The sequence below is a fragment of the Periplaneta americana genome, chromosome 7 (assembly GCF_040183065.1).
Source record: "Periplaneta americana isolate PAMFEO1 chromosome 7, P.americana_PAMFEO1_priV1, whole genome shotgun sequence".
Classification (NCBI taxonomy): domain Eukaryota; kingdom Metazoa; phylum Arthropoda; class Insecta; order Blattodea; family Blattidae; genus Periplaneta; species Periplaneta americana.
This window is the reverse complement of record NC_091123.1, coordinates 143,612,019-143,637,034: the sequence shown is the minus strand read 5'-3', so window position 1 is coordinate 143,637,034 and position 25,016 is coordinate 143,612,019. Positions and strand designations below refer to the sequence as shown.

At 36.2% G+C, this 25,016-nt stretch overlaps 1 protein-coding gene across 1 annotated transcript in view; it reads left to right on the top strand.

Moving 5' to 3' along the window:
- fand (Pre-mRNA-splicing factor SYF1 fand) overlaps window positions 1-25,012 on the top strand; it is a 35,565-nt gene extending 10,553 nt beyond the window's left edge. The window contains exons 8-18 of the mRNA XM_069831408.1: window positions 450-601; window positions 1,720-1,940; window positions 5,541-5,703; window positions 6,310-6,423; window positions 9,947-10,109; window positions 10,695-10,804; window positions 15,332-15,535; window positions 18,582-18,698; window positions 21,473-21,611; window positions 21,885-22,061; window positions 24,808-25,012. Coding sequence (XP_069687509.1) covers window positions 450-601; window positions 1,720-1,940; window positions 5,541-5,703; window positions 6,310-6,423; window positions 9,947-10,109; window positions 10,695-10,804; window positions 15,332-15,535; window positions 18,582-18,698; window positions 21,473-21,611; window positions 21,885-22,061; window positions 24,808-24,902 — 1,655 coding nt within the window. The 3' untranslated portion in view covers window positions 24,903-25,012. The remainder of the gene's footprint in view (window positions 1-449; window positions 602-1,719; window positions 1,941-5,540; window positions 5,704-6,309; window positions 6,424-9,946; window positions 10,110-10,694; window positions 10,805-15,331; window positions 15,536-18,581; window positions 18,699-21,472; window positions 21,612-21,884; window positions 22,062-24,807) is intronic.
- The last annotated feature ends 4 nt before the right edge of the window (window positions 25,013-25,016 follow it).

Sequence of the window (25,016 nt, the reverse complement as noted above, 5' to 3'; positions counted from 1 at the left end):
TTTCTCATGGAAAAAGTTAATTTAATTCGCAAAATGAAAAAAATCCAAATGCTAAGATATCTGAGATGACGAGAAAAAGACTTCTTCTTATGTTTTCCATTTTTTTGTATAGTATTGTCCATAATTTACTGATTGTAATTTTTTTGCAAATAAATTGCATTTTTGCAAGACATTCAAACATTTTTAAACAAAAATAGCAAACCCCTATTTAGCGTCAACCCCCATTTAAGGTTAACTATTCCGATCCCCAGAAAAACGTTAAATAGAGGTTCTACTATATTTTTTTCCCCTAAAATCCATTGAACATAACAGATCCTGCGACTAAGTATATAATGGGACATATGTCTCCTAGTCATTTGTGCATCTGCAAACAAGTAACATTTTATGTATTATTAGGATAATTAAATTGTAAATGTATATTTAATATATGAAATTAATTTTCATTACAGATGATATTGATTTAGAACTTCGATTGGCTCGATTTGAGCATCTTATGGAACGAAGACTACTGCTGCTGAATTCAGTACTTTTGCGTCAGAATCCACACAACGTACACGAGTGGCATAAACGAGTGTTGTTGTATGAAGGCAAACCGCATGAGGTAGTACTAATTTTGCTCTTAGCATTTAGACTTACCTGCTTTATCATTACAAAATATAGGCCTACAGTTTTGTTTTAATTTTTCCCAGTTAGATGTTTTATTTAGACAATCTTGAATTTGAACTTCTTTAGCTAATAGGTCTGCCTATCTTTTTCCGAATAGATCATTGTGTGAGAGATCCTTTATAATATTACGTTTCTTCCCTGTATTTATGCCAATTTTTAAGTGCTTCATCTTTTCATGTTAAAGACTTGTACTAATATATACATGTAGCATATTATGTAATAATTCATTGGATGATTTGACTATAAATTGATTACCACTCACTTCGTGGTTAAGGAGGCTTCTTGACAATTGTCAAAAATGGGAAATAAACATATCATCAATAAAACAAGTTTGGCTATTCGTCGGCAGTGGTTGAGTGGTTACCATAATCACATTTGAGGGCAATGAATTTTTAGTTGGGGGGGGGAAAAAAAAAGAAAAAGAAAAAAAAAACTAAATGTGGTTTTCATTGAATGAAAGAGTTAAGCTTTTGGCTCAAGATGAACCATAAGTAATCATTAATTTTAGGGGGTTATTCTTTGAGATATTTCAAACAAACAAGTTTAATACAATTTTGCTCGTTTTTGCTTTATTTTCAAGATAAAAATTGTTTTATATGAAAAATTTCATGGCGTGTTTTGGGAAAGCCATTGATTTAATTCCTAATATGCTCAGTCAATTTAAGAGAGCAGTGTATTATGGTAATAAATGATGAGAGAATTTTAGTTTTGTCCTTTGAATGTGCAGAAATTTGATCCCAACATGTAACATTTTAAAATTTCTTCTCAGAACGAAAAGTTACATTTGTTCAGATCAAATTTCTTGCATTTCTGTATTTTTGATAGTACACCCCATAGTTATTTAGCAAATGTGTCCACAGATCCTCAAGGAATTGTTTGATTCCTGGGGATCTTCAGAGAATTATGAGCATCACTAGTACAAAGATATAACCCTGTGACATAACATATGTGGTGTTTTGATTAAATTACTTACCATGTTAAGTGGAGGATTAAATGTACAAATTTTTGCTGTTTGTAACAGTATATGATACATTATATTTCTTTGTGTTACAGATCATTAATACATACACAGAAGCAGTTCAGACCGTAGATCCTAAACTTGCTGTTGGTAAACTTCACACTTTATGGGTCGCATTTGCGAAATTTTATGAAGAGAATAGCCAAATTGATGACGCTCGTGTTGTTTTTGAAAAAGCTACTCACGTTCCGTACAGCAAAGTGGATGATTTAGCATCAGTCTGGTGTGAATGGGCAGAGATGGAAATACGCCATGAGTAAGTGCACTCTTTGCAATTTTCATATTATCGATGAGTGTGTTCTTAGGAAGTGTTACTAGGATATCTTGTTTTATGTACTGTGAGTAACAAGAATTTTCAGCTCTTATAAGCTAAGAAAATGTGATGGATTAAATTGAATAGAAGGAAATGACAATCAGAAGTAGGTACTCATGAACCTTTTGTCTTAGAAAAGAGTTATTAGTCTGAATAAATAGCTGCAAGCTTTTCTGTGTCATGAAGTTTTGTTTCCATATCAGTAGGCTACTGTAACATGATAAGCAACTGAATCATTTGCGTTATTTAAAAAAATGGAAAAAAACTTGAGACTACCATGTGTCACTTCAAACAAACTGAAAAATCTGTATGTATATCATATTTAATACTTTTACTTTCAAAACAAAGTATTGGAATTGGTATGGTGAGATTTGCCTAAAGATGTCCCCACTCGGAGATCCGATTGGGGGACAATTTTAACTCCGGAATATTTATCTTTAAGACTCATACTCATGTACTGTTGTCACGCCAGGAGAAGGCGGCTGAAGTGCTTAGACGGGGCGGAGGGGAAACAGTCGCGCATGCGCACCGCGCTGTTCACTGCAATATTCCTGTTTCACAAACATCTACTGCATGTGTCTATGAATCTTTGCGACTTTGTGAAAATAATAGTGGGGTTTTTACTGTAGTGTTTTATTAGTTTCAACAAGACAATTGTTTTCAGTATACCACAAATCTTGTATTGCTTTAGTTATCCTTTGCTTTTCGTGTTAATAGTGTTGATAATAATACGGTTAATAGAATTTGTGTTATTGTATACAGTTATTTAGGTTTATAGCAGTTTTTTGTTTATTGTAAATATGTCGACAAAGAGGAAACAAGGATTGACAATCTATAGCGAAGAAAGGAATATTATTGGAAGTGCAAAATAATTCTGTGATGAAGAAAAAGAACAACAGTACCTTTGCATTCCTCTTACGAAACCTACAGCAAAGGTAGAAAAGTACTCTAATCTATCCACAAGAACAATACAGCGTATAAGGAATGAAATAAAAGCCTGCACAGAAGAAAGTACGTTGTCGACACCTGAGGGAGAAAAACAATGTAAATGTCCAGACTACTGAAACGCAAATGTAGATGACTTCGACGGGAGATTGACAAAAAAAAATATAATTGAGAATTTTTATTTGAAAAAGAAAGAGGGCCACCGGCATAGCTCAGGAGGTAGCGCGTTTGCCTGCTGATCTGCAGTTGTGCTCGGGAGTGAGTTCGATTCCCGTTTGCGCTGACTACCTGGTTGGTTTTTTTTTCGAGGTTTTCCCAAGCGGAAGGCGAATGTCAGGTAATCTATGGCGAATACTTGGTTTCATTTCACCAAATACCATCTCGCCATCATCAATTCAATTGACACTGAAGAAGCTAGTACATAGTTATTACAGTGTCGTTAAATAACCAACTAAAAAAAAAAGTAGTAACAAGCTTTTACCCCTGCTACAAGAGAGAATTGATTTGAAATGAAAGACAACATTAAGACGAATACTGAAGAAAAAGGATTTCAGGTGGAAGAAGTGTGCAGCAAAAAAAATTGAGGAAAACGTAAATTGGAATACGTGAAGATATCTAAAGCAAATAAGAAAGCTTAGGAAAGTGGAAAAACCGATTTTGTATCTGGACGAAATGCGGATAGATAGGCCTACCAATTTAACGTTTCCCAAGTTCTGGCATGATAAAAATGTTACGGGAGTTTTGACTACTGTAAATGTGTCCAGAACACTCATTGTTGTTCATCAGGATGGGGGTGGTGGGGCTAATGGCTTTGTTGAGAGATTCGAATTAATATACACGGCTGGAAAATAAACAGACTATTATCATGGACAGATCATACTCCAGAAATTTTGAAAAATGTGATAATGATAGTCATAGTGACAGCATCGAAGATGCGGAATCTTTTATGTCTGACTCCGTTCCCGTGTAGCCAAGTAAGTGGACGAAGTTTTCAGGTCAGAGTGTAGCGTGAAGTTCCCCCGTCCCGCCTATCTACTCCCCGCGCCAACTCGTAGCATGAAGACAGTATGTTGTGGCTTTCATGTAACTGTTTTCTTAACGTGCACCAGTTTTTACAATGTGGCAGTTACATCACCCAACTTAAACCCCCATTATGCAAGGGGGACCGCACCTGTCGTTGGTCAACGGGTCCTTCGGACATAGCCGGGAGGACTAAATAGATGTTATTTAGATCCACCGACCTTTCCCTCATGTGCCGCTGAGGGACGCTGTTGTGCTGTGATAGGCCAGCACATATGTAAATGGCATTTCCTCCATTTTAGATGAAACAGTTATACCGCTGTGACTTGGTCTCCCGATCCTCATCTGTTAAAAGCAGGGTGTACCACGGGCAGTTTGAGGTTGGGAATTGGGTAGGAGAGGCTATAGGAGGCGCATCACTACCCCTTACACCAATATCTGCCCTGTGTAATGATCCAGCAGAAATGAATGAAGATCACTTGAAGACCTGTGAAGCATTAAGATCAGAAGAAACTACAGTTCAAAAGTATTGGAAAGTACGACTGCTAATGGCTTCATTGCCAGATGCAAGGCACTAGACAACAACAACAACAACTTTCAAAACAAACGAAAAAATAACAAATGAATGAATTTCGCATGTGTAGACTGACAAATAATGTAACATACAAATGTGAAAACGTACAACTGAGAGAAAATTTAATGGAGAATGGTGGGTGTCTTAAAAATATAGAATATAAACACGAAAAAACCGAGAAGTGAATAACATATAAGTGAGGTTCTGCTGTATTTCAACAATACACATTGTCATATTCTCGGAAGAATAATAATTAACTAGAAATACGCAATTTAATGTACTGTACTGTACCTATACATTGGGAAATGTAATTTGGATATTTTTATAAGAAAAACGAGTTAAAAGTGGTTGAGTTTTAGGAAATAATTTTTCTTTTAACTGTTTTTTAATATATACTGTATTTACCCGCGTATAATGGACACACTCCAATTTTTCGCGTTAAAATTGAAAAAAAAAAAAAAAAACCCATGCAATAGACGCATCTCATTTTAAACAAAGATCGTTTTAATAATATCGAAAGTCGTAAGATTGGATGCACTGCTTATGATTAAATTCAAGTTTTTAAACAACAATGATAGCAGTGATGCTGAACCTGACAGTGAATGAGGTAAGACTAGTGTTAATAACAATAAAGTGTCTTGCTGTATTCATTGTTATAAATTATCATCTGTTTATACAACTGCTGCTAACTAGCAATCGTCTTAAGTGCGATGCAATCCATATATATAAATTATTCGCGATCTATATATTGTTACATATTCTATAAACTATTTTAGCATTCGAGCTGGCGCACCTTTAATACGTGTTTTTTTTTTTTTTTTTTCACTAAAATTTCTTCCTCGCTTAAAGGACGCACCCTAGTTTTTGGTATAAAAATCGAAAAAAGAAATTGCGTCTATTATGCGGGTAAATATGGTAGTCTAAGAAGAATAATTATTAGGAAATAAAATTTGAGAAAAAACATACAAATATTTCCAAATGTGATTACTTCGACTTGCTTATAGGAATTACGAAGAAGCAGTGAAGTTAATGCAGAAGGCAACAGTGATGCCTCCTCGCAAAGTGGCTTACCATGATGAGACAGAAACTGTGCAGATGAGGCTGTACAAGTCACTTAAAGTGTGGTCTATGTATGCAGATTTGGAGGAAAGTTTCGGCACATTCAAGGTAATCATCTCTGCCTGAATATGTTTTATTCTTCTTTTTATTATATTTGTGTTGTTATTTTATATTGGTGATTGAAGTTATTGATATATATATATATATATATATATATATATATATATATATAATTCATCAGATCACCCTTTCCAGTAAAACGTAGTTACACATCATCTTTGTTTGAATGTCATTAAGTGATCTTGATTAAGAGTCATATCATGTTCATGGCAAATTACACACTTCGGTAGTGTGCCATATTCAAATTTTTAGAGATATTCTGGACAGCATTTGTAATCTGAATAAGTCAGTGTTGTTCTCCAGGCTCGTTTTTCACAATTCATGAACATTTTGAATTCCTTCTCCTTTACTTGACTATTATTTTGACCACTTCAAGCTCTTGTTAACGTGTGTATTATTGTGATGTTGAAATATTGTTACACATATCATTTCGTACAAGTACAACCAATCGGAACTTACTTTCTGGACGCGAGTAAGAAGAGAGGCCAGCATTCTTTTCACAAAATTTTACATAAAGGAATAGAGTTGCATGTGGTGTAGGCTATACTGTAATGTATAATGAGAGATGTGAAACTTCATGTTGTTCTTTTGCAGTCCTGCAAAGCAGTATACGACCGTATCATAGATTTAAAAATTGCTACACCTCAGATTATAATCAATTATGGGTTGTTTCTGGAAGAACACAAGTACTTCGAAGAAGCATTTAGAGTGAGTATTAGAGCTTTGATGTAGATAGCAATTATAATTTTTAACTGGTTTTAACCTAGTCATTATCTACATGTCTATTGTGTCATCTTCAACAGAATAATACTATATCCTGTAGAGTAGAACGAGCTAGATGCGATGTAGAAAGACGGAAATATATATAAATTTATGTTAGCAAGATTGGAATGCTTGAAGGAACATAAGTGGGGAATGAACAGATGGTTAATGTTTAAGGTCAATAGGGAGAAATTGACTGTGTGGAGTTAAGTTAATAAGGATAGTAGAAGAGGTATTAGTTTAATAGACTGTCGGGATTTCATAGTATTTGTAAGTAAATGTAATAGAAAGTTATGGTGAAACCCATATACATAAGTTGTAGTACACCATAACTAATATATAAATGTTGATGACAATAAATCTATCTATCTACCTAAATCTATCTATTGTGTCATCACTACCGCCACTACCACTGCCACTGCCACCACCACTGCCACCATTGTTGTCACCATATTTCCTTGAGTCATCATAAACTTTTCTTTCACTTTGCCATATACAGAGTGGGAGTGAAATAACCCTGCAGATTTTCAGACTGATTAGCTCATATTGTATGTAACAAAAAATGTGTAACATCATATTGGTAGGAAGTTCATAATTCTTTCAGAAAAAATGTCCCCCCCCCCAAATGTTTACCACCCTCTTATTCGGTAATTATTGCGGATAGAATTGTGATTTTTATCCATATCGACAGAAAATCTAATAAAGAATCATAAAATGCAATAAAATACAATAAACAATCACATTTCTTACAACTGTTGTGATTGTTTATTGTATTTTATTGCATTTTATGAATTTTAATGAACATTGTTGAATATCGACGAAAGTGTGTATTTTATTGTCTAATAAAGAATCATTTGAGAATAAGGTTCTTAGGAAAATATTTGGGGCTAAGCGGGATGAAGTTACAGGAGAATGGAGAAAGTTACACAACACAGAACTGCACGCATTGTATTCTTCACCTGACATAATTAGGAACATTAAATCCAGACGTTTGAGATGGGCAGGGCATGTGGCACGTATGGGCGAATCCAGAAATGCATATAGAGTGTTAGTTGGGAGACCGGAGGGAAAAAGACCTTTAGGGAGGCCGAGACGTAGATGGGAGGATAATATTAAAATGGATTTGAGGGAGGTGGGATATGATGATAGAGACTGGATTAATCTTGCATGGGATAGGGACCGATGGAGGGCTTATGTGAGGGCGGCAATGAACCTTCGGGTTCCTTGAAAGCCATTTGTAAGTAAGTAAGTAATAAAGAATCATTTATCCTTCTGGCTTATTTCAATAGCATGGACGGTTTTTGTGTAAATTTAATTTAAAAAACCACTTATTTCAAGCCACTGAATGATGCGAATAGATTGCAACATTGTAGCCAGAGAGAGAGGTGGGAGGTACAGACAGACCTGAGTTCATTGACCTCTTACATCTGTATTATGAGAAGATATTGCCAGACTGCTGAAACTCCAAATTCAATTTTTTAATTAACCGTGTATTTAAACACAAAACGTAACATAGGTTTTATATTCATGTAAGTGTGGCCTATCTTCCCTTTCAATCTGCAGGATTATTTCACTTCCACTCTGTATATTAAGTTTGGTAATGGAGTGAAGTGGACTTTTTCCATTGCTAGTGATAAAATATTTGAAGGATTCGTAACAAGCTCTTTTTTACGGTGATGGGTTGTTAGCCCTTCGCCCAACCCCCAAGCTGGAGGACCACCCCTCATCGGCTGTCTGCGACTGCTTATTCAATATATTCACAGCTACCCTCCATATCTGGAGGCCGTCTCCTCGATCCGCAACCTGAGAGACGAGAATATTGTACGAAATAGAAATATAAAAATTGGAAATTTATCTTTTGAAGAGGTGGAGAAGTTCAAATATCTTGGAGCAACAGTAACAAATATAAATGATACTTGGGAGGAAATTAAACATAGAATAAATATGGAAAATGACTGTTATTATTCGGTTGAGAAGCTTTTATCATCCAGTCTGCTGTCAAAAAATCTGAAAGTTAGAATTTATAAAACAGTTATATTACCGGTTGTTCTTTATGGTTGTGAAACTTGGACTCTCACTTTGAGAGAGGAACATAGGTTAAGGGTGTTTGAGAATAAGGTGCTTAGGAAAATATTTAGGGCTAAGAGGAATGAAGTTACAGGAGAATAGAGAAAGTTACACAACACAGAACTGCACGCATTGTATTCTTTACCTGACATAATTAGGAACATTAAAGCCAGACATTTGAGATGGACAGGGCATGTAGCACATATGGACGAATCCAATAATGCATATAGTGTGTTAGTTGGAAGGCCGGAGGGAAAAAGACCTTTAGGGAGGCCGAGACATAGATGGGAGGATAATATTAAAATGGATTTGAGGAAGGTGGGATATGATGATAGAGAATGGATTAATCTTGCCCAGGATAGGGACCATTGGCGGGCTTATGTGAGGGCGGCAATGAACCTCCGGGTTCCTTAAAAGCCAGTAAGTAAGTAAGTGATAAAATATAGTTTCACGACATTTCGAAGATTGGTTCTATCTTCGTCATCAGGTGAGAGGAAGCCTACTCATCGGGATCATTACATACAGCTGTCTATATGACTGAGGATCTCACCAATCTTTGAAATGTCGTGAAACTATATTTTATCACTAGCAATGGAAAAAAATCTACTCTACTCTGTCAAGAAATATTAATTCACCATTGCTCTTTCCGCCATTCAGATCTAATATTAAGTTGTTACGGAATTTTGCCATTTTTCATCCTGTCAACAGATGTTTAATTCAGACTAATTTTGAATAAATGCTATTATTAATAGCATTTTTAATTCTACAAGAATATCTGAAATCCTACTGAGTCCAAATGCAATTTTTGGTGAACAGAGACTATGTTCACTACTGCCATTTCTCCCATCATCATTCAAGCATTTCTCACTGTTGGTGATGGTAGTGGTGGGTAGTGGATATTGCCATTTCTTCTTTCATGATGACAATTGTGACCATATTATGTCTTTGTCTTTGATGGAATGGAAATTGACTTTCATGTGTTACAATTTATAAGATGGAAAATAATCACCAGCTTTGACGTGCTACTCTAGAGAGACCCGCTTGGTTAATAATAATTACTTGCCATTAAAAATATATTAGTGTATACCTATATAGTATTCATTACTATGAATATTTCAAAGTTATTGGAAAACAACATTTATGAGACATTACTATACATATTATATTCATTACTATGAATATTTCACAGTTATTTATGATACAAAAGATAGACTGTGTTTGAGAGTATGATGACTGAAGCATTTAATTCAAGTCTCTGGATAATTAATGAACAAATGGACGTATTTTAATTGAAATTTGGCTACACTTTTTTTCTGTATTGATATTTCATTATCATCTGTGGTGATACTTCATTGTGTGTACAAGACTTGATTGTGAGTACAAACTTCATTTTATGTTTCAGGCCTATGAAAAGGGCATTGCGTTGTTTAAATGGCCCAATGTGTATGATATATGGAATACATATTTGACTAAATTCCTTAATCGTTATGGAGGAACAAAACTTGAACGGGCAAGAGATCTGTTTGAACAGTGCCTAGAGAACTGTCCACCAAAATTTGCAAAGAGTAAGATTATGCTTCTTGTACACTACACTTTTTTTAATGTAATATATGTATTTTTTAAATAATTGTTCTCCTTCTCTCTCTCTCTCTTTCTTTCTTTAATTTTTTAAGATTCTTTTGTTCTTGAATAAATGGTATTCATTGTAATGCTGTTCTCTTCCATGTTTTTATAAGTTGATAAGTTAACATATTTTCAATAATTTATATTTTTGGTTGTTTTGTTCGATGCTTTTACTGAAATAGCAGGTTTTGAGTCCACCTGTAAATCTGTTTCTTTCTTTTCTTTCCTTTTTTTACTCTCTCTCTCTCTCTTTCTTTCCTTTGCTTTCTTTTCTTAATTATTTTTTTCATACATGCTTTCTTTTTTTATTTCTTCTCTCACTATTTGTTCGCCTCTACCTTCTGGTTTATTTTTTTTATATTTAATTTATTTCACATGTGGTAGAGCTTCCATGATGAAACATACACTATTACATCAGTAACAGTAAAATATCCATGTAAGTGGTTTTCGAATCTATGACTGTCTGTTGTGTACATAATGTACGGCTTATTTCAATATTTTGACTTTCATTTATTACTATTTTCCAGCCCTTTACTTACTATATGCGAAATTAGAAGAGGAGCATGGAATGGCAAGACATGCTATGGCTGTGTATGAAAGAGCAACTAAAGCAGTTTTACCAGAAGAAATGTTTGAGGTGAGAAGTTAAATCTGTTTTTATATAGAATTCCACAAAATTGAATATAAAAACAAAATTTTGGTGTTCAAGATAAACTCATTGGTAAGTAATTACAAGGTGTTTTAATTATTTGAACCTCCGAACTGCGGAGAGAACACAGTGTCACCAATTGGTGTGCTGTTGCCTGATGAACTGTTAAGCTGTTGGCCATTTTGGGACATAAAAGTTGTAGTTGTTTTCTAATGCCAGGCGTTTGACAATAAAGTCATTTGACCTCTTGCACTCCAATATTTTTCAAAGATATTATCATGACCAGCCACTGAAGCACAGATTTTGAGGTGTTCCGAATCCATTTCTTGTTTGGGACATAAAAGTTGTACCCTATACTATCTCGAAGTGATGACTCCCATTTTTGGATACATGCCTCGTATATTCTAAAAAACACAACATGAGCAAGTTTTTGTCTCATGTTGGAAGTTCCAACAAGAACATTCTTTTAATTCATATAGCATGTGAGAATTATTTACATATTTATTTACATATGTATCTTTTACCAGTAAGCATAAATCATAAGTATTTAAACCTGGTAGTCAGGAGCCAGGAAACTTGACTAATTACACTATCATTGAATATTTTTTAAACCTCGCCTATCGAGGAATTTCAGGTATGCATGGATGCACTGTTTTGTGTTAAATAGGTACGTTTACAGATTTATTAAAGAATGGTATTAATATGTAATTGTCAGATTTCTCAAAAGTTACTGCTTATTCATGATGAAACACAGCTCATATTATCGTTATATGCACAATGATTATACATAATTTTTCTTATTGATTGTTCTATGAAAATCTATGTAAATTTGTACCATTTCTTGCTCTTTTCAGTTTCTTTTTCATATCGGTCTGGGTAGCATACTCGGTATAGTGCTGGCCTTCTGTGTTCGAGGTTGTGGGTTCGATCCCGGCCCAAGTAGATGGCATTTAAATGTGTTTAAATGCGACAGGTTCATGTCAGTAGATTTACTGGCATGTAAAAGAACTGGGGGACAAAATTCCGGCACACTGGTGACACTGATAAAACCTCTGCAGTTGCGAGCGTCGTTAAATAAATCATAATTTGAATTTTACTTTTTCATTTTCTTTGGCTTATTGGAGCTCTGACTTGTTTAATCCATAATTTTCTAGATCTACCTTTATTTTATGCCCTTATTGGCTGTGTATTTTTCACTACTGATTGTTGTAACTTCAGATATTTTTGTTTTCTCATTCTGTTTAGTTTTTTGTAAAAATTCGCACTTCTGCTGTTGATTGTATTATGCTTTGTATTACTGTTTCAGTATGCGTAGTTCACTGCCATAGTTATATAAAATTTAATTCTTGATGTATTTTTCGGAGTTCTTCTGTTAATACCGCATATATTACAAGAGCTTCCTAATTTATTGTTATTATGGGTTTCTTCTTATACTAATTTACGTTTTCTAGACTTAATGCCACAATCCAATTGGATTAATCAGAATTTCGACAAAGATCTTCAACTCGAAAAACTGTTGCCATTTGATGAGAGAGAGATGGAACGGAGAAAAATTCTCTCCGGCGCCGGGATTTGAACCCGGGTTTTCAGCTCTCCGTGCTGATGCTTTAACCACTAAGCCACGCCGGGTACAATCCCGACACCGTTGAGAATCGTCTCAGATTAAGCTCCATCTCTTGGGTTCCCCTCTAGTGGCCGCCCTCTGCACTACGTCATAGATGTCTATGCACGCAGGACCGAAGTCCATACATGTGTAGAGGTGCACTCAAATGAGTGACTGGTTGGCCGGGGTCCGACGGTATGGGCGCCGTCTTTTAAATTACAAAGTGATTTATTACGCATATCATATTTATTTTGATGTACCGAAGTACATATGATATTTTCATGCAGATATTCTGCTTTCTCAGATGATGAGAGAGAGATGGAACGGAGAAAAATTCTCTCCGGCGCCGGGATTTGAACCCGGGTTTTCAGCTCTCCGTGCTGATGCTTTAACCACTAAGCCACGCCGGGTACAATCCCGACACCGTTGAGAATCGTCTCAGATTAAGCTCCATCTCTTGGGTTCCCCTCTAGTGGCCGCCCTCTGCACTACGTCATAGATGTCTATGCACGCAGGACCGAAGTCCATACATGTGTAGAGGTGCACTCAAATGAGTGACTGGTTGGCCGGGGTCCGACGGTATGGGCGCCGTCTTTTAAATCACAAAGTGATTTATTACGCATATCATATTTATTTTGATGTACCGAAGTACATATGATATTTTCATGCAGATATTCTGCTTTCTCAGATGATGAGAGAGAGATGGAACGGAGAAAAATTCTCTCCGGCGCCGGGATTTGAACCCGGGTTTTCAGCTCTCCGTGCTGATGCTTTAACCACTAAGCCACGCCGGGTACAATCCCGACACCGTTGAGAATCGTCTCAGATTAAGCTCCATCTCTTGGGTTCCCCTCTAGTGGCCGCCCTCTGCACTACGTCATAGATGTCTATGCACGCAGGACCGAAGTCCATACATGTGTAGAGGTGCACTCAAATGAGTGACTGGTTGGCCGGGGTCCGACGGTATGGGCGCCGTCTTTTAAATCACAAAGTGATTTATTACGCATATATTTATTTTGATGTACCGAAGTACATATGATATTTTCATGCAGATATTCTGCTTTCTCAGATGATGAGAGAGAGATGGAACGGAGAAAAATTCTCTCCGGCGCCGGGATTTGAACCCGGGTTTTCAGCTCTCCGTGCTGATGCTTTAACCACTAAGCCACGCCGGGTACAATCCCGACACCGTTGAGAATCGTCTCAGATTAAGCTCCATCTCTTGGGTTCCCCTCTAGTGGCCGCCCTCTGCACTACGTCATAGATGTCTATGCACGCAGGACCGAAGTCCATACATGTGTAGAGGTGCACTCAAATGAGTGACTGGTTGGCCGGGGTCCGACGGTATGGGCGCCGTCTTTTAAATCACAAAGTGATTTATTACGCATATCATATTTATTTTGATGTACCGAAGTACATATGATATTTTCATGCAGATATTCTGCTTTCTCAGATGATGAGAGAGAGATGGAACGGAGAAAAATTCTCTCCGGCGCCGGGATTTGAACCCGGGTTTTCAGCTCTCCGTGCTGATGCTTTAACCACTAAGCCACGCCGGGTACAATCCCGACACCGTTGAGAATCGTCTCAGATTGAGCTCCATCTCTTGGGTTCCCCTCTAGTGGCCGCCCTCTGCACTACGTCATAGATGTCTATGCACGCAGGACCGAAGTCCATACATGTGTAGAGGTGCACTCAAATGAGTGACTGGTTGGCCGGGGTCCGACGGTATGGGCGCCGTCTTTTAAATCACAAAGTGATTTATTACGCATATCATATTTATTTTGATGTACCGAAGTACATATGATATTTTCATGCAGATATTCTGCTTTCTCAGATGATGAGAGAGAGATGGAACGGAGAAAAATTCTCTCCGGCGCCGGGATTTGAACCCGGGTTTTCAGCTCTCCGTGCTGATGCTTTAACCACTAAGCCACGCCGGGTACAATCCCGACACCGTTGAGAATCGTCTCAGATTGAGCTCCATCTCTTGGGTTCCCCTCTAGTGGCCGCCCTCTGCACTACGTCATAGATGTCTATGCACGCAGGACCGAAGTCCATACATGTGTAGAGGTGCACTCAAATGAGTGACTGGTTGGCCGGGGTCCGACGGTATGGGCGCCGTCTTTTAAATCACAAAGTGATTTATTACGCATATCATATTTATTTTGATGTACCGAAGTACATATGATATTTTCATGCAGATATTCTGCTTTCTCAGATGATGAGAGAGAGATGGAACGGAGAAAAATTCTCTCCGGCGCCGGGATTTGAACCCGGGTTTTCAGCTCTCCGTGCTGATGCTTTAACCACTAAGCCACGCCGGGTACACCTCTACACATGTATGGACTTCGGTCCTGCGTGCATAGACATCTATGACGTAGTGCAGAGGGCGGCCACTAGAGGGGAACCCAAGAGATGGAGCTTAATCTGAGACGATTCTCAACGGTGTCGGGATTGTACCCGGCGTGGCTTAGTGGTTAAAGCATCAGCACGGAGAGCTGAAAACCCGGGTTCAAATCCCGGCGCCGGAGAGAATTTTTCTCCGTTCCATCTCTCTCTCATCATCTGAGAAAGCAGAATATCTGCATGAAAATATCATATGTACTTCGGTACATCAAAATAAATATGTTGCCATTTTGTTAAAATTAAAAGTAGTTGAATAGATTAGAAATATATGCTATCCTACAGCTTGTATTTAGAAATAGAATTTTGCAATTTGTAAGGTCTGCATTACTTATTTATTTGTAATTCATCTACAGTACAAATTTTCATAATAAAATACTTGTATTGTAAGCCATTGAATCATAGCCAAATTTCATCACATGTTATGTAGGTCTGAGATCTACAATTTACAAGGAATTTAATTAATTTTAATTAATGTATTAATGATATTGTGTGTTTCATTCCAGCTCTTTAACATTTACATCAAAAAGGCCGCTGAAATTTATGGTGTGCCAAAAACACGACAAATATATGAGAAAGCTATAGAGGTGCTCACAGAAGAAAATGCACGGGAAATGTGTTTGCGATTTGCCGAGATGGAAACAAAACTTGGTGAAATTGACAGAGCACGAGCCATTTATGCTCATTGCAGCCAGATGTGTGATCCAAGGGTGTGTACACTTGTGTTTTTTTACGCTGTCTTGTATTTGAGTATAACATATTGTTATTAAAAAGTATTTTCGATATTTATAACAAATATATTTTCAGCATTCAAGTTAGAATAAGTGGTTTTCACAGTGCCCTTTATTTGTCAGTTTATCCAGCATTAAACATATTTGGATAGAAATCATGTTGTTACAAATTGTATAGATTGATTTATCATTGCAAACGTTATCTTTATTAAGACTGTGCAGAATGATTCACGAAGTTATCTCCCCTCTGAATAACATTTGTCAATACCTGTGGAGATCAAATAACATTAATTTCTTCTAAAAATTTTTCTTGCATTGATTCCTATAACAAGAAGGAGAAGAAGTGAATAAGAATTCCTAATAGTAAATTCCTGATTGATTCAGTTAAGGCTATGCAGACATAATGGAGTCAATAGAGTAAGTGAATCATTGGTAGTGCTGGAAAACTATATTCCTTAAGGTCTAACCAGTAAGTAATTCCGAAAAGTTGAAAACTGACATTATAACATGCTTGAAATAAGCGAAAGTTTCACCACAAGCCAACTATGAGGGACAGTCAGATTGTAATGCCTCCAGTTTTTTTTTTTCTCTTTTAATTTACAAGAAAATTAAATGAAATTTACATAGCATAACAGCCACAACATTCACGATTAATTTGTCACTTTTCAATATAATCTCCGTCTTTTTTTCACAATTTTTGTTCACCTTGAAACAAGAGCATGTATTCCAGTGCAGTAAAAATCATGATGCTTCTTCCTCGGCCATTGATGCACTGAATTTTTCAGGGTTTCCTCATCTTCAAAGTGATGCCCACAATGACCTTCCTTTAGTGGACTAAACAGATGGAAGTCTGATGGTGCTAGGTCAGGGTTGTATGGTGGGGGAGGCAAGACTTCCCACCAATTTTCGCAATCTCGCCAATGGTGTATTGACTGGTGTGTGGTCTTGCATAGTCGTGCAAAAGAAGAATATCTGCCATAGCTTGTGATGGGCCAACTTACCAAAGATGTGTTTTAAGCTTCTTGAGGGTTTCAACGTATTGGACAGAATTTATTATGCGACCCTGCTCCAAAAATCAACCAGAATCACACCCTCTGCATCCCAAAAGACTGTCGCCGTAACTTTTCCTGCAGATTGTACAGTTTAAAATTTTTTTTCCTTCTTCGGTGATGTGTAATGCCATTCCGTCGGCTGCCTCTTGGGCAAGGTTAAAAAAATAACCCAAGTCTCATTTCCAGTCACAATTTTCGTCGAGAACTCCTCCCCCTCCACACTGAAGTGCTGCAACAGATTGGAGGCTATTGTTTTCCCTGCCTCTTTATTCTGGGCAGTCAATATTTTTGGTACCCAGCGTGCACAAACTTTAGAGTAGCCCATTTTATAAATAATAGCCATCACACTGCCTTTACCGAAGGAAAGCATACATCATAATTCATCTGTTGTTACCCGGCGGTCATCATGAATAATCTTGTCAAGTCCCTATATGTCGCGTGGAGTCACTGCAGTCATCGGCTGGCTGCTTCGCTTTTTATTAACTAACAGTGCTTCCCCTTCAGCTTCTGTACAGTGACGAACCCATCGTCTAACAGTGCTGACATCCATAAACCTTCTTCAGCCTTTCACGAATGTGAATGAGCATTTCACCTTCCACATTCAGGAATTCTATCATATCACGCTGTCTTATACATACATTGATGTCAGCTATTTTCTAAACTGATGCAGTACTGCCATCTGTTAGCTTAGGAAGCTGTTACTGCAGTGGACTGTAGAAGTAGGTTTGAGGAATCGTGCCAAATTAAAATTTTTCACATTACCAACTTATTTAAAGAGAAAAAATAGGAGGCATTACTTTCTAACTGATCCTCGTATCATGATAAATAAATTTTAATTTCGTATGTGAAATTTTATGCTTATTCCCCCCTCTCCCATTTTCTTTTCACCTGTGATGACTTAAAGGCGAAGATGATGGCTGAGTTCCTGTAAATTATTTTGCAGTTGAATTCGCCAACTGAAATATAATTTATTTGCTGAGGTGACTTATTGGTTAACTAAAAATAAGAAACATAAGCAGAGTAATCATTAATGATGTTGTGTATAGTATAAGTAGACGTTTGTGAGTCTGCTTGAAAGTCTAGAGAGATAATTCAACTTCACTCATCATCTACATCATGTATTTAACCTTTGTGTTCTGGTTATAAGTACTGTAGTTTTGATTCCTTGTTAATAAAATGTGATAAAATTAGAAGCTAAATTAAATTAGAATTATAAGTTGTACTAGGATAATGGACATAAAAAACAGCACAAGCACCATTGTGTGAGAAACAGGCAAATGATGGTGATGGTGAACTTACAGCTTAGTAGTTGTGGAGCATTTGGAATTCTACTCCACACAGCAAAGCATTCTCTTTGCATGACCTAACCATTTCTCTCTACAGAATGTCCCAAAATTCGCACACACGAACTAGACTGCGTGAATTCTGGTTAAAAATGGAGACGAAAATGTTAGTAACAAAATTTCGTTTGAAGAATTTATAATTGCACAATGTGGCAACACTGTTTTGCAGAAAAATGTTACTCTTGTGATCGTAGCTCAGGCTATTTGTATACTGCTTTAAAACTAAACATATCGTGATTCAAACCACGCCCTCGGTTCCTTTTGTAATTTTAATTATCTTTATGTAATGTATGAATTATTTTTGTGTTACATTATGTTCCTTTATAAAATGGTAATAAAGTATTTTATTGTTTATCTATTTTTTTATAATTTTATTGCTTGTTAACTACAATAATAAAAGTAAACATTACATGACAGTAGATTACAAAGATATCCTATGTTGTGCTGTGTTGCCTAATTGTTGAATTAGAAATTCTTCGGACGAAATTTCGTCTCAATTTTCATCCAGGATTCACATGATGCAGTCTATGTGCCCGAATTTCGGGACAACCTGTTGTGGTTATATACACTTTTCTATTCACATCGTATTTATTGATTATATTTATGGTAATATTACTTGTATGCTAACAGGTAACAGCAGACTTTTGGCAGACATGGAAAGAATTTGAAGTACGACATGGAAATGAAGATACAATGCGTGAAATGTTGAGGATTAAACGCAGTGTCCAAGCAACTTACAACACGCAGGTCAGTATTGACAGTGCACTAGCATTCTAAAACTGGATAACCTTTTCTCAGTGTGCGCTGAGAGGAGCTGTTACCATCAATAAAATCTTTTCACACATTTTGCTTCCAGCCACTTGTGAGTACATCCATTCCACCATTACACTTTCTGCCTGAACAATGTAATGTTATCATGGACTGTAACTCTGCTATCTGGCTGACATTTTATTTTACACGTCTTTTGTCTTAGTATGGGGGGGATCATCGTGCTAACTGCACGATATCTCCATTCTGATTGGATGATTGTCCACCTCTGCTTCAGCATGTGGGCCAGCAGCAGCTCGTCAGTCTAGGCCCTCCACGGGCTGTAACGCCACGGATTATTATTATTTCTCTTAGTATTGTGTTCATGAGATCCTTTCTCTCCTTGACTTATTAAATTCTTACATAATCACATCATTGAAATTTTCTCTTCAAACTCTTCTCCTATGTGTTTCTCGTTCTTATTATTGCGATCATTATTCTTTTCCTTCTTGACATGCTGCAACCTTCATGCATTACCGCCTCACAATCTTCTTTTTTTTTTTTTTTTCATAACTCGTCTTTTATGTATTTTCAATATTCTTAATTCTCTTATTATTATGGTTCCTATAATTTTCTTGAGCTGCCATGGTAGCTCAGTGTTAGTGCACTGGGCTTATAAGCCAGGGCGCCTGAATTCAAATCCCGGTTGATTCACCCTGAATTTATGACTTGTGTTGGGCAAGCTGTGGTCCAGATGACGTAGGTTTTCTCTGGGTACTCTGTTTTCCTATGACATCCCAACAATTCTCCATCGTCACTATGATTGTTGTTGTTTAGTCAACTGTCCATAGACAGGTCTGAACCTCACAAGTGATATCAAGAAGACACCACTTATGAGGCAACTGGGCCAGAAGGTAATGGGGTAGGGTGGCTAGTTCCTTTCCCCCTCCATTGCATACATCACCGACTAGCTACATATTACACTAGTTCAGACTTCAGATGTATACAAACAATTGAATCGATCGGAGCTAAAAGGAATTAAGTTACTTTTGACAACTTTTCAGGAGAAGCAAAAAATATTCCACTAATAACTAGGGAGCGGATTTTTATATGCTAAAAAATTTAAATATATTTATTTTTTATGTGCTAAAAAGTACGAAAATATTTGCTAAAAATAAAAAAATATATATTTTTTTTTTAAATATGAAAAAAATACCTTACTTAGCTTGAAAAAAAAATGTTACTAGGTACTCACCAATCACACTTGAGTGCTAGTAGTTGGCCGAGAATTGCAGTGAACAAAGGTAATTTCCAAATTCTCCATCACAAATGCATGCCGATTATCTCTGAACAACGACTTATACTGTGAAAACGATCTTTCCTCATCACAGGACGTCAGACGTGTATATTTAAAGAGAAGAATGTCACAAACACATACACCGTCAATTTCACCTACAGACACATCCTCCAATACTTGAGCAACTTTACAAATTTTTTTATATCCACTGTTTTTCCCGAACATATTCTGGAATTAGTCCCTTAGTAATTGTGCTTCTGAACCTGGTAGCGAGTCTAGTTTAATTTCCACGGCACGCACCTCCCTGTTTCAGACAACAGGTTTTTGGATGTTTCCAGTTTTTTTATGGTGTCACACAAAAAGTTTAAATTTGCTAATAGGAAAGCCAAATCGTTTTTTAAATAACCATCTTTCAGTATATCTTGAAGGATATCGATTAACGAAGCCTAGTAACAGGGAATCACAACAAGACATATTGCCTTACTTGATAGACATGAGCGAGAGGTGAGAGATTTGTTTAAATTAAATAATGTTCATACCCGAGCTCTTATCTGTTGTGTTTCACAAACAAAGCGTGGAATGAAATCATTTTCAGCCGCAATAAACATTCCTAATTATGTGTTACAAGATCTCTCCTCCTTGTCCACGTTAATTTACTCTCTAATAATAACACTGATATGCTGCCTAGCAGTTCTCAGAACTTGAGGCAAAAATGGATCACGGATACAGCACACAGCTGTTAGAAACACGAAGCAACCAAGAATTCTTAAAAAAAGATAACGTACCGGTACTTCTGAGTGATATAATTGATTTAGTTTTAAAATATTTAAAAGTTCTTGTAAAAAAATTATTTAAGTAAAAAAAAAAGCTCCAAGATTTATGTGTTTATGATAGATTTCATGAAAATGTGTATTTACATAATTTTTTTGTGAAAATATGTGTTTTTATGTGAAATAAAATTCGGGTTTTAAACTTGGAACTTCATGTTCGGAATTTTTAACTTTGTTAATTGTATTTTATCACACGCAAAAAGAATATTTAATTACACAGGAATTTGCTCCTTACTAATAACACAAATATTATATTTTTATGTTCTTTTTCAATGTATTTTGCTTTCATCGCTTCCCTTATTATACAGTAGTAGGGACCCTGTAGAGGAGTGAATAAATTCATGGAAAAACGATGTAAAATTCTTAGTCATAGTGGGTTAAAAATCATAATTTTTTTGGTCATAGTGGTAAATAAAAAAAAGTTCTTTAATCTAAATTAATTCTGAAACAAACATATTAATCCAAATTACATAATGTGTTTCCAGAGTTTCTGTAAGGATATTTCCTTAATTATATTATGTGCTCTATGTAGAGTTGCCAACTGAATATACATTGTTCCATCTTGTATTTATACTGGAGTAGGCTGTAATATAAACAACCAAAACATTCACACATATATTTATACTGATTAATATTTTGATAAACAGGTGAATATGATGTCTGCCCAAATGCTGTCTGCAGCCAGTAATGTGTCTGGCACTGTGGCAGATCTTGCACCAGGAGCCAAGGATGGAATGAGAATGTTGGAAGCGAAAGCTGCTCAAATGGCTCATTTGGAGAGACCTGGTAAGTAATAGCAGGCACCACAATTGGATACTACTGGGAAGACAGTTTATTTGCTCTGACATAAAACAGATACTTCTAGTATCTTGATATCAGCAATGCTTCGATTTGATAGTTTAGCAGTTTGTTTTTACATTAGTTTAGCAGTTTGTTTTTACATTCCAAGTACTGTATTATGATTTTGGTGTTTCTTTCCCACCATGAAAATATCAAGTGATTGAGTTTGTTACATCTTATAATGCTGTAATATTACGCATTACTTGTATGGTTTCGCAGCTCAACAGCAGCCGAAGGGTGGCAACATATTGTTCGTGCGTGGAGAGACCCAGGGCATGGATAGAGATGGAACTGACACTACTCGCGTTATTAATCCTGACGAGATTAACATAGACTATGATGATGAGGATGACGAAGAAGAGGAAGGAGATGAGGCTGAACAAGAGGCAGAAGATGGTGAGTATGCAGTGTTTGCTTGTCATCATCATTATGGCTCTACAGCCCAAAGTGAGCCTTCGCCTCCTGCAATGTCCTCTTCCATGCTGCTCTATCCTTCACCAACTGTAGCCATCCAATAATTCCGCACCTCCTTATGTCTTCCTGAACTGAATCCCACCATCTATTCTTCGGTCTTCCTCTCCTCCTTTTCCCTTCTGGTTGACTGTGGAACATCTGATATACCTTCCTTTCGCTCGTCATTCTACCAATATGTCCTATCCACCTCAATCTGCTAAGTCTAATCGTGGATACTATATCAAGTTCACCGTAGATGGCCATTAATTCATCATTATGTCTCCTCCTCCAGTTACCATTTTCACATACCGCTCCCAAAATCCTCCTCAGTACCTTCCTCTCGAACACCCCGAGTCGCTTACACACATCCGCATTCAAAGTCCACATTTCAGCGGCATATAAAACCACCGATCTAATCAAGGTTTTATACATTTGGATTTTGGTAATTCTAAATACATTCTGGCTCTTCATCACTGGAAGTAGTGCATAATAAGCTCTGTTGGCCGATTTAATCCTGTTCTCAACTTCCTTTCTAAGGTCATTATTACCAGTTATAGTAGATCCCAAATATACAAATTCACTGACTATTTCGAAAAGTGTTTGCTTGTACAGTGCCATATTTAAATCTTCCAGTATTGGAACATCATGGGGTTACTCTTCTGAGAAAGATGGCACTATGCAGTAGTTTCTTATTGCTACTTTACCGATGAGAAAGATGGTTGTGAATTATGAAGAAATTACTAAATAATTTTTATATTTAAAATTAATATCACATCGGTAAATATTTAACATTTGCAACTTGTTCTAAAACATAACCATCCATAACTGTTTTTGAATTACAGTAAAACCCCGTTTTAACATTCCTTTTTGTAAGGAATAATCTGTTAAGTCCCTCGTAGTGCTATAAGAATAATATAATTAATTCCCACTTTTAAGAAAACCCAACTTAAGGAAATCCAACTTTTAAGGAATAATTTTCAAGTGAATTTTGTGATAATGAAGCCTGAAATATCGACTTGACTTTCAATAATCAATAGTACTGGTATATTCAATAGCAATCTCAATCAACAGTAATGCGGTGCCATGTGGCAGCATTATTCTTTATGGTCTCGGTTTGCGTTGCTTTCACAGAGCGGTTGCTTTGCTTGCTTTGTTCTCGCGAGTTATGTGGTGGATCCTGTTTGCAAATTTTTTTTTGTTACTTTATGCTCTTTCTGCATCGTTATAATGGCGACTAAATGGAAGAAATTAACTGTTGGACAGAAAGTGAAAGGAATGTCGAGATTAATCCTCGAATAACAATAACACACGACAAAAAAGCATGGTTTGCCAATTCAATCAGAAATTGTCCTGCTTTTCTTTCTCGTCAATTTTCAGTGGACCAAAGACAGAAACCGCCTTTATATGGGGTCCATTAAAGGAATTATGTTTGTAAAATTTAATTTAAGACAACCTTTGTGTATGAATTTCCACAAGTATTTACTGGATTAAAAAAAAAAAAAAAACATTCCTTGCTTAAAATAAATTCGGTCATCAGAGAAGTATTAACAATCAGAAATTAAACAAGGGAAAAGCTCATTTACAACCTGTATAATTTAATTCGTGATAATTAATAGTTTTTTATTAATTTTATTGTACAAATATTAACAAATTACCTTATTAACTTATATAATATGTTATAAAAAATAAAGTCACATTAAGTGTCAAGTTAGTCCTTCATGCCCTGCTTTTAAATTGTTTCATCTGGTAACCCTAATTAGAAATTAAACAAGATAAAAGCTCATTTAAAACCTGTATAATTTAATTCGTGATAATTAAGAGAAAGAAGAAATTTTCAATGCCGAGTTTTAGTGTGGTTCAGGTTCAATCAAACGGAAAAACATTCGTAGCTTACCATTTGAAGAGTTAGAAAATATTATAATTAAATTTAATGTAAATAATAATTATAGGCTTAATTAAATCATAATAATGTTCAGTATATAACACACGTTAGTACTAGTTATTTTAGCCTTTTCTTCGCATTTTGTGTAAACCCCCTTTTAAGGAAAAGAAAAGATTCGTTAAAAATGAGTTCTACTCTAATACGAACTTCAATTCAGAAACATATCAGTCAGTTTTGTTCATTATAATATATTTTTAATGTGCACAGGGTGTAAAAACTGTGCACCATTCTTTATGCATATTTAGTAACGTTGATGAACGTCACTGAAGATTTGTTTAACCTGAATTATGTCGTTGGGTATTGGATCTCTGTATACACAATCCCACAAATACACACCAGTGGGTGTTAACCCTCAACTGGTATCGCTTTTTAAGTGTACATTACGATATCAAGCAATATGGGTCTATATTGACCCATAGACACCAGTTGAGGGTTAAGGGAGGAGAGTTTGCAGGAAGGGGATATTCTATATTTCTGAAAATCAGCCTTCCTGAAAAGTGTCGGATAATTTCCAGTGATACTCTTGCAATATGTGAGATAACACCATATTGTTGCAACCATAGTGACTGAAAAGGACATGAATTTCTCAATAAAATATGCCCCAACACAGACTTTGTCTACTACGAAGTCCACTTGATTTTGCCGGGATTTGATCTTAGTGTGGAAAGCAAAGACTGCATTCATTCAGTTGTGTGTTCATGATAAGTCGTGCAATGAAACTTATATGCTTTTCTGTTTTTTTCCCAGATCTTCCAGTGCAAAAGCAGCCAATTCCGCAGGAAGTATTTGGAAGTCTGAAGAAGCCAGACGACGATGATGATGATGATGAAGAGAATGAATAAAGGTTACTTCATGACATTTATGAAGACAGAATATCCGTAATAAGAAAAAAATAAGGATTTGGGTTATTGCTTGTGTCTTCACCTAATAAATGGAATTTTTATTATAAAAATGAG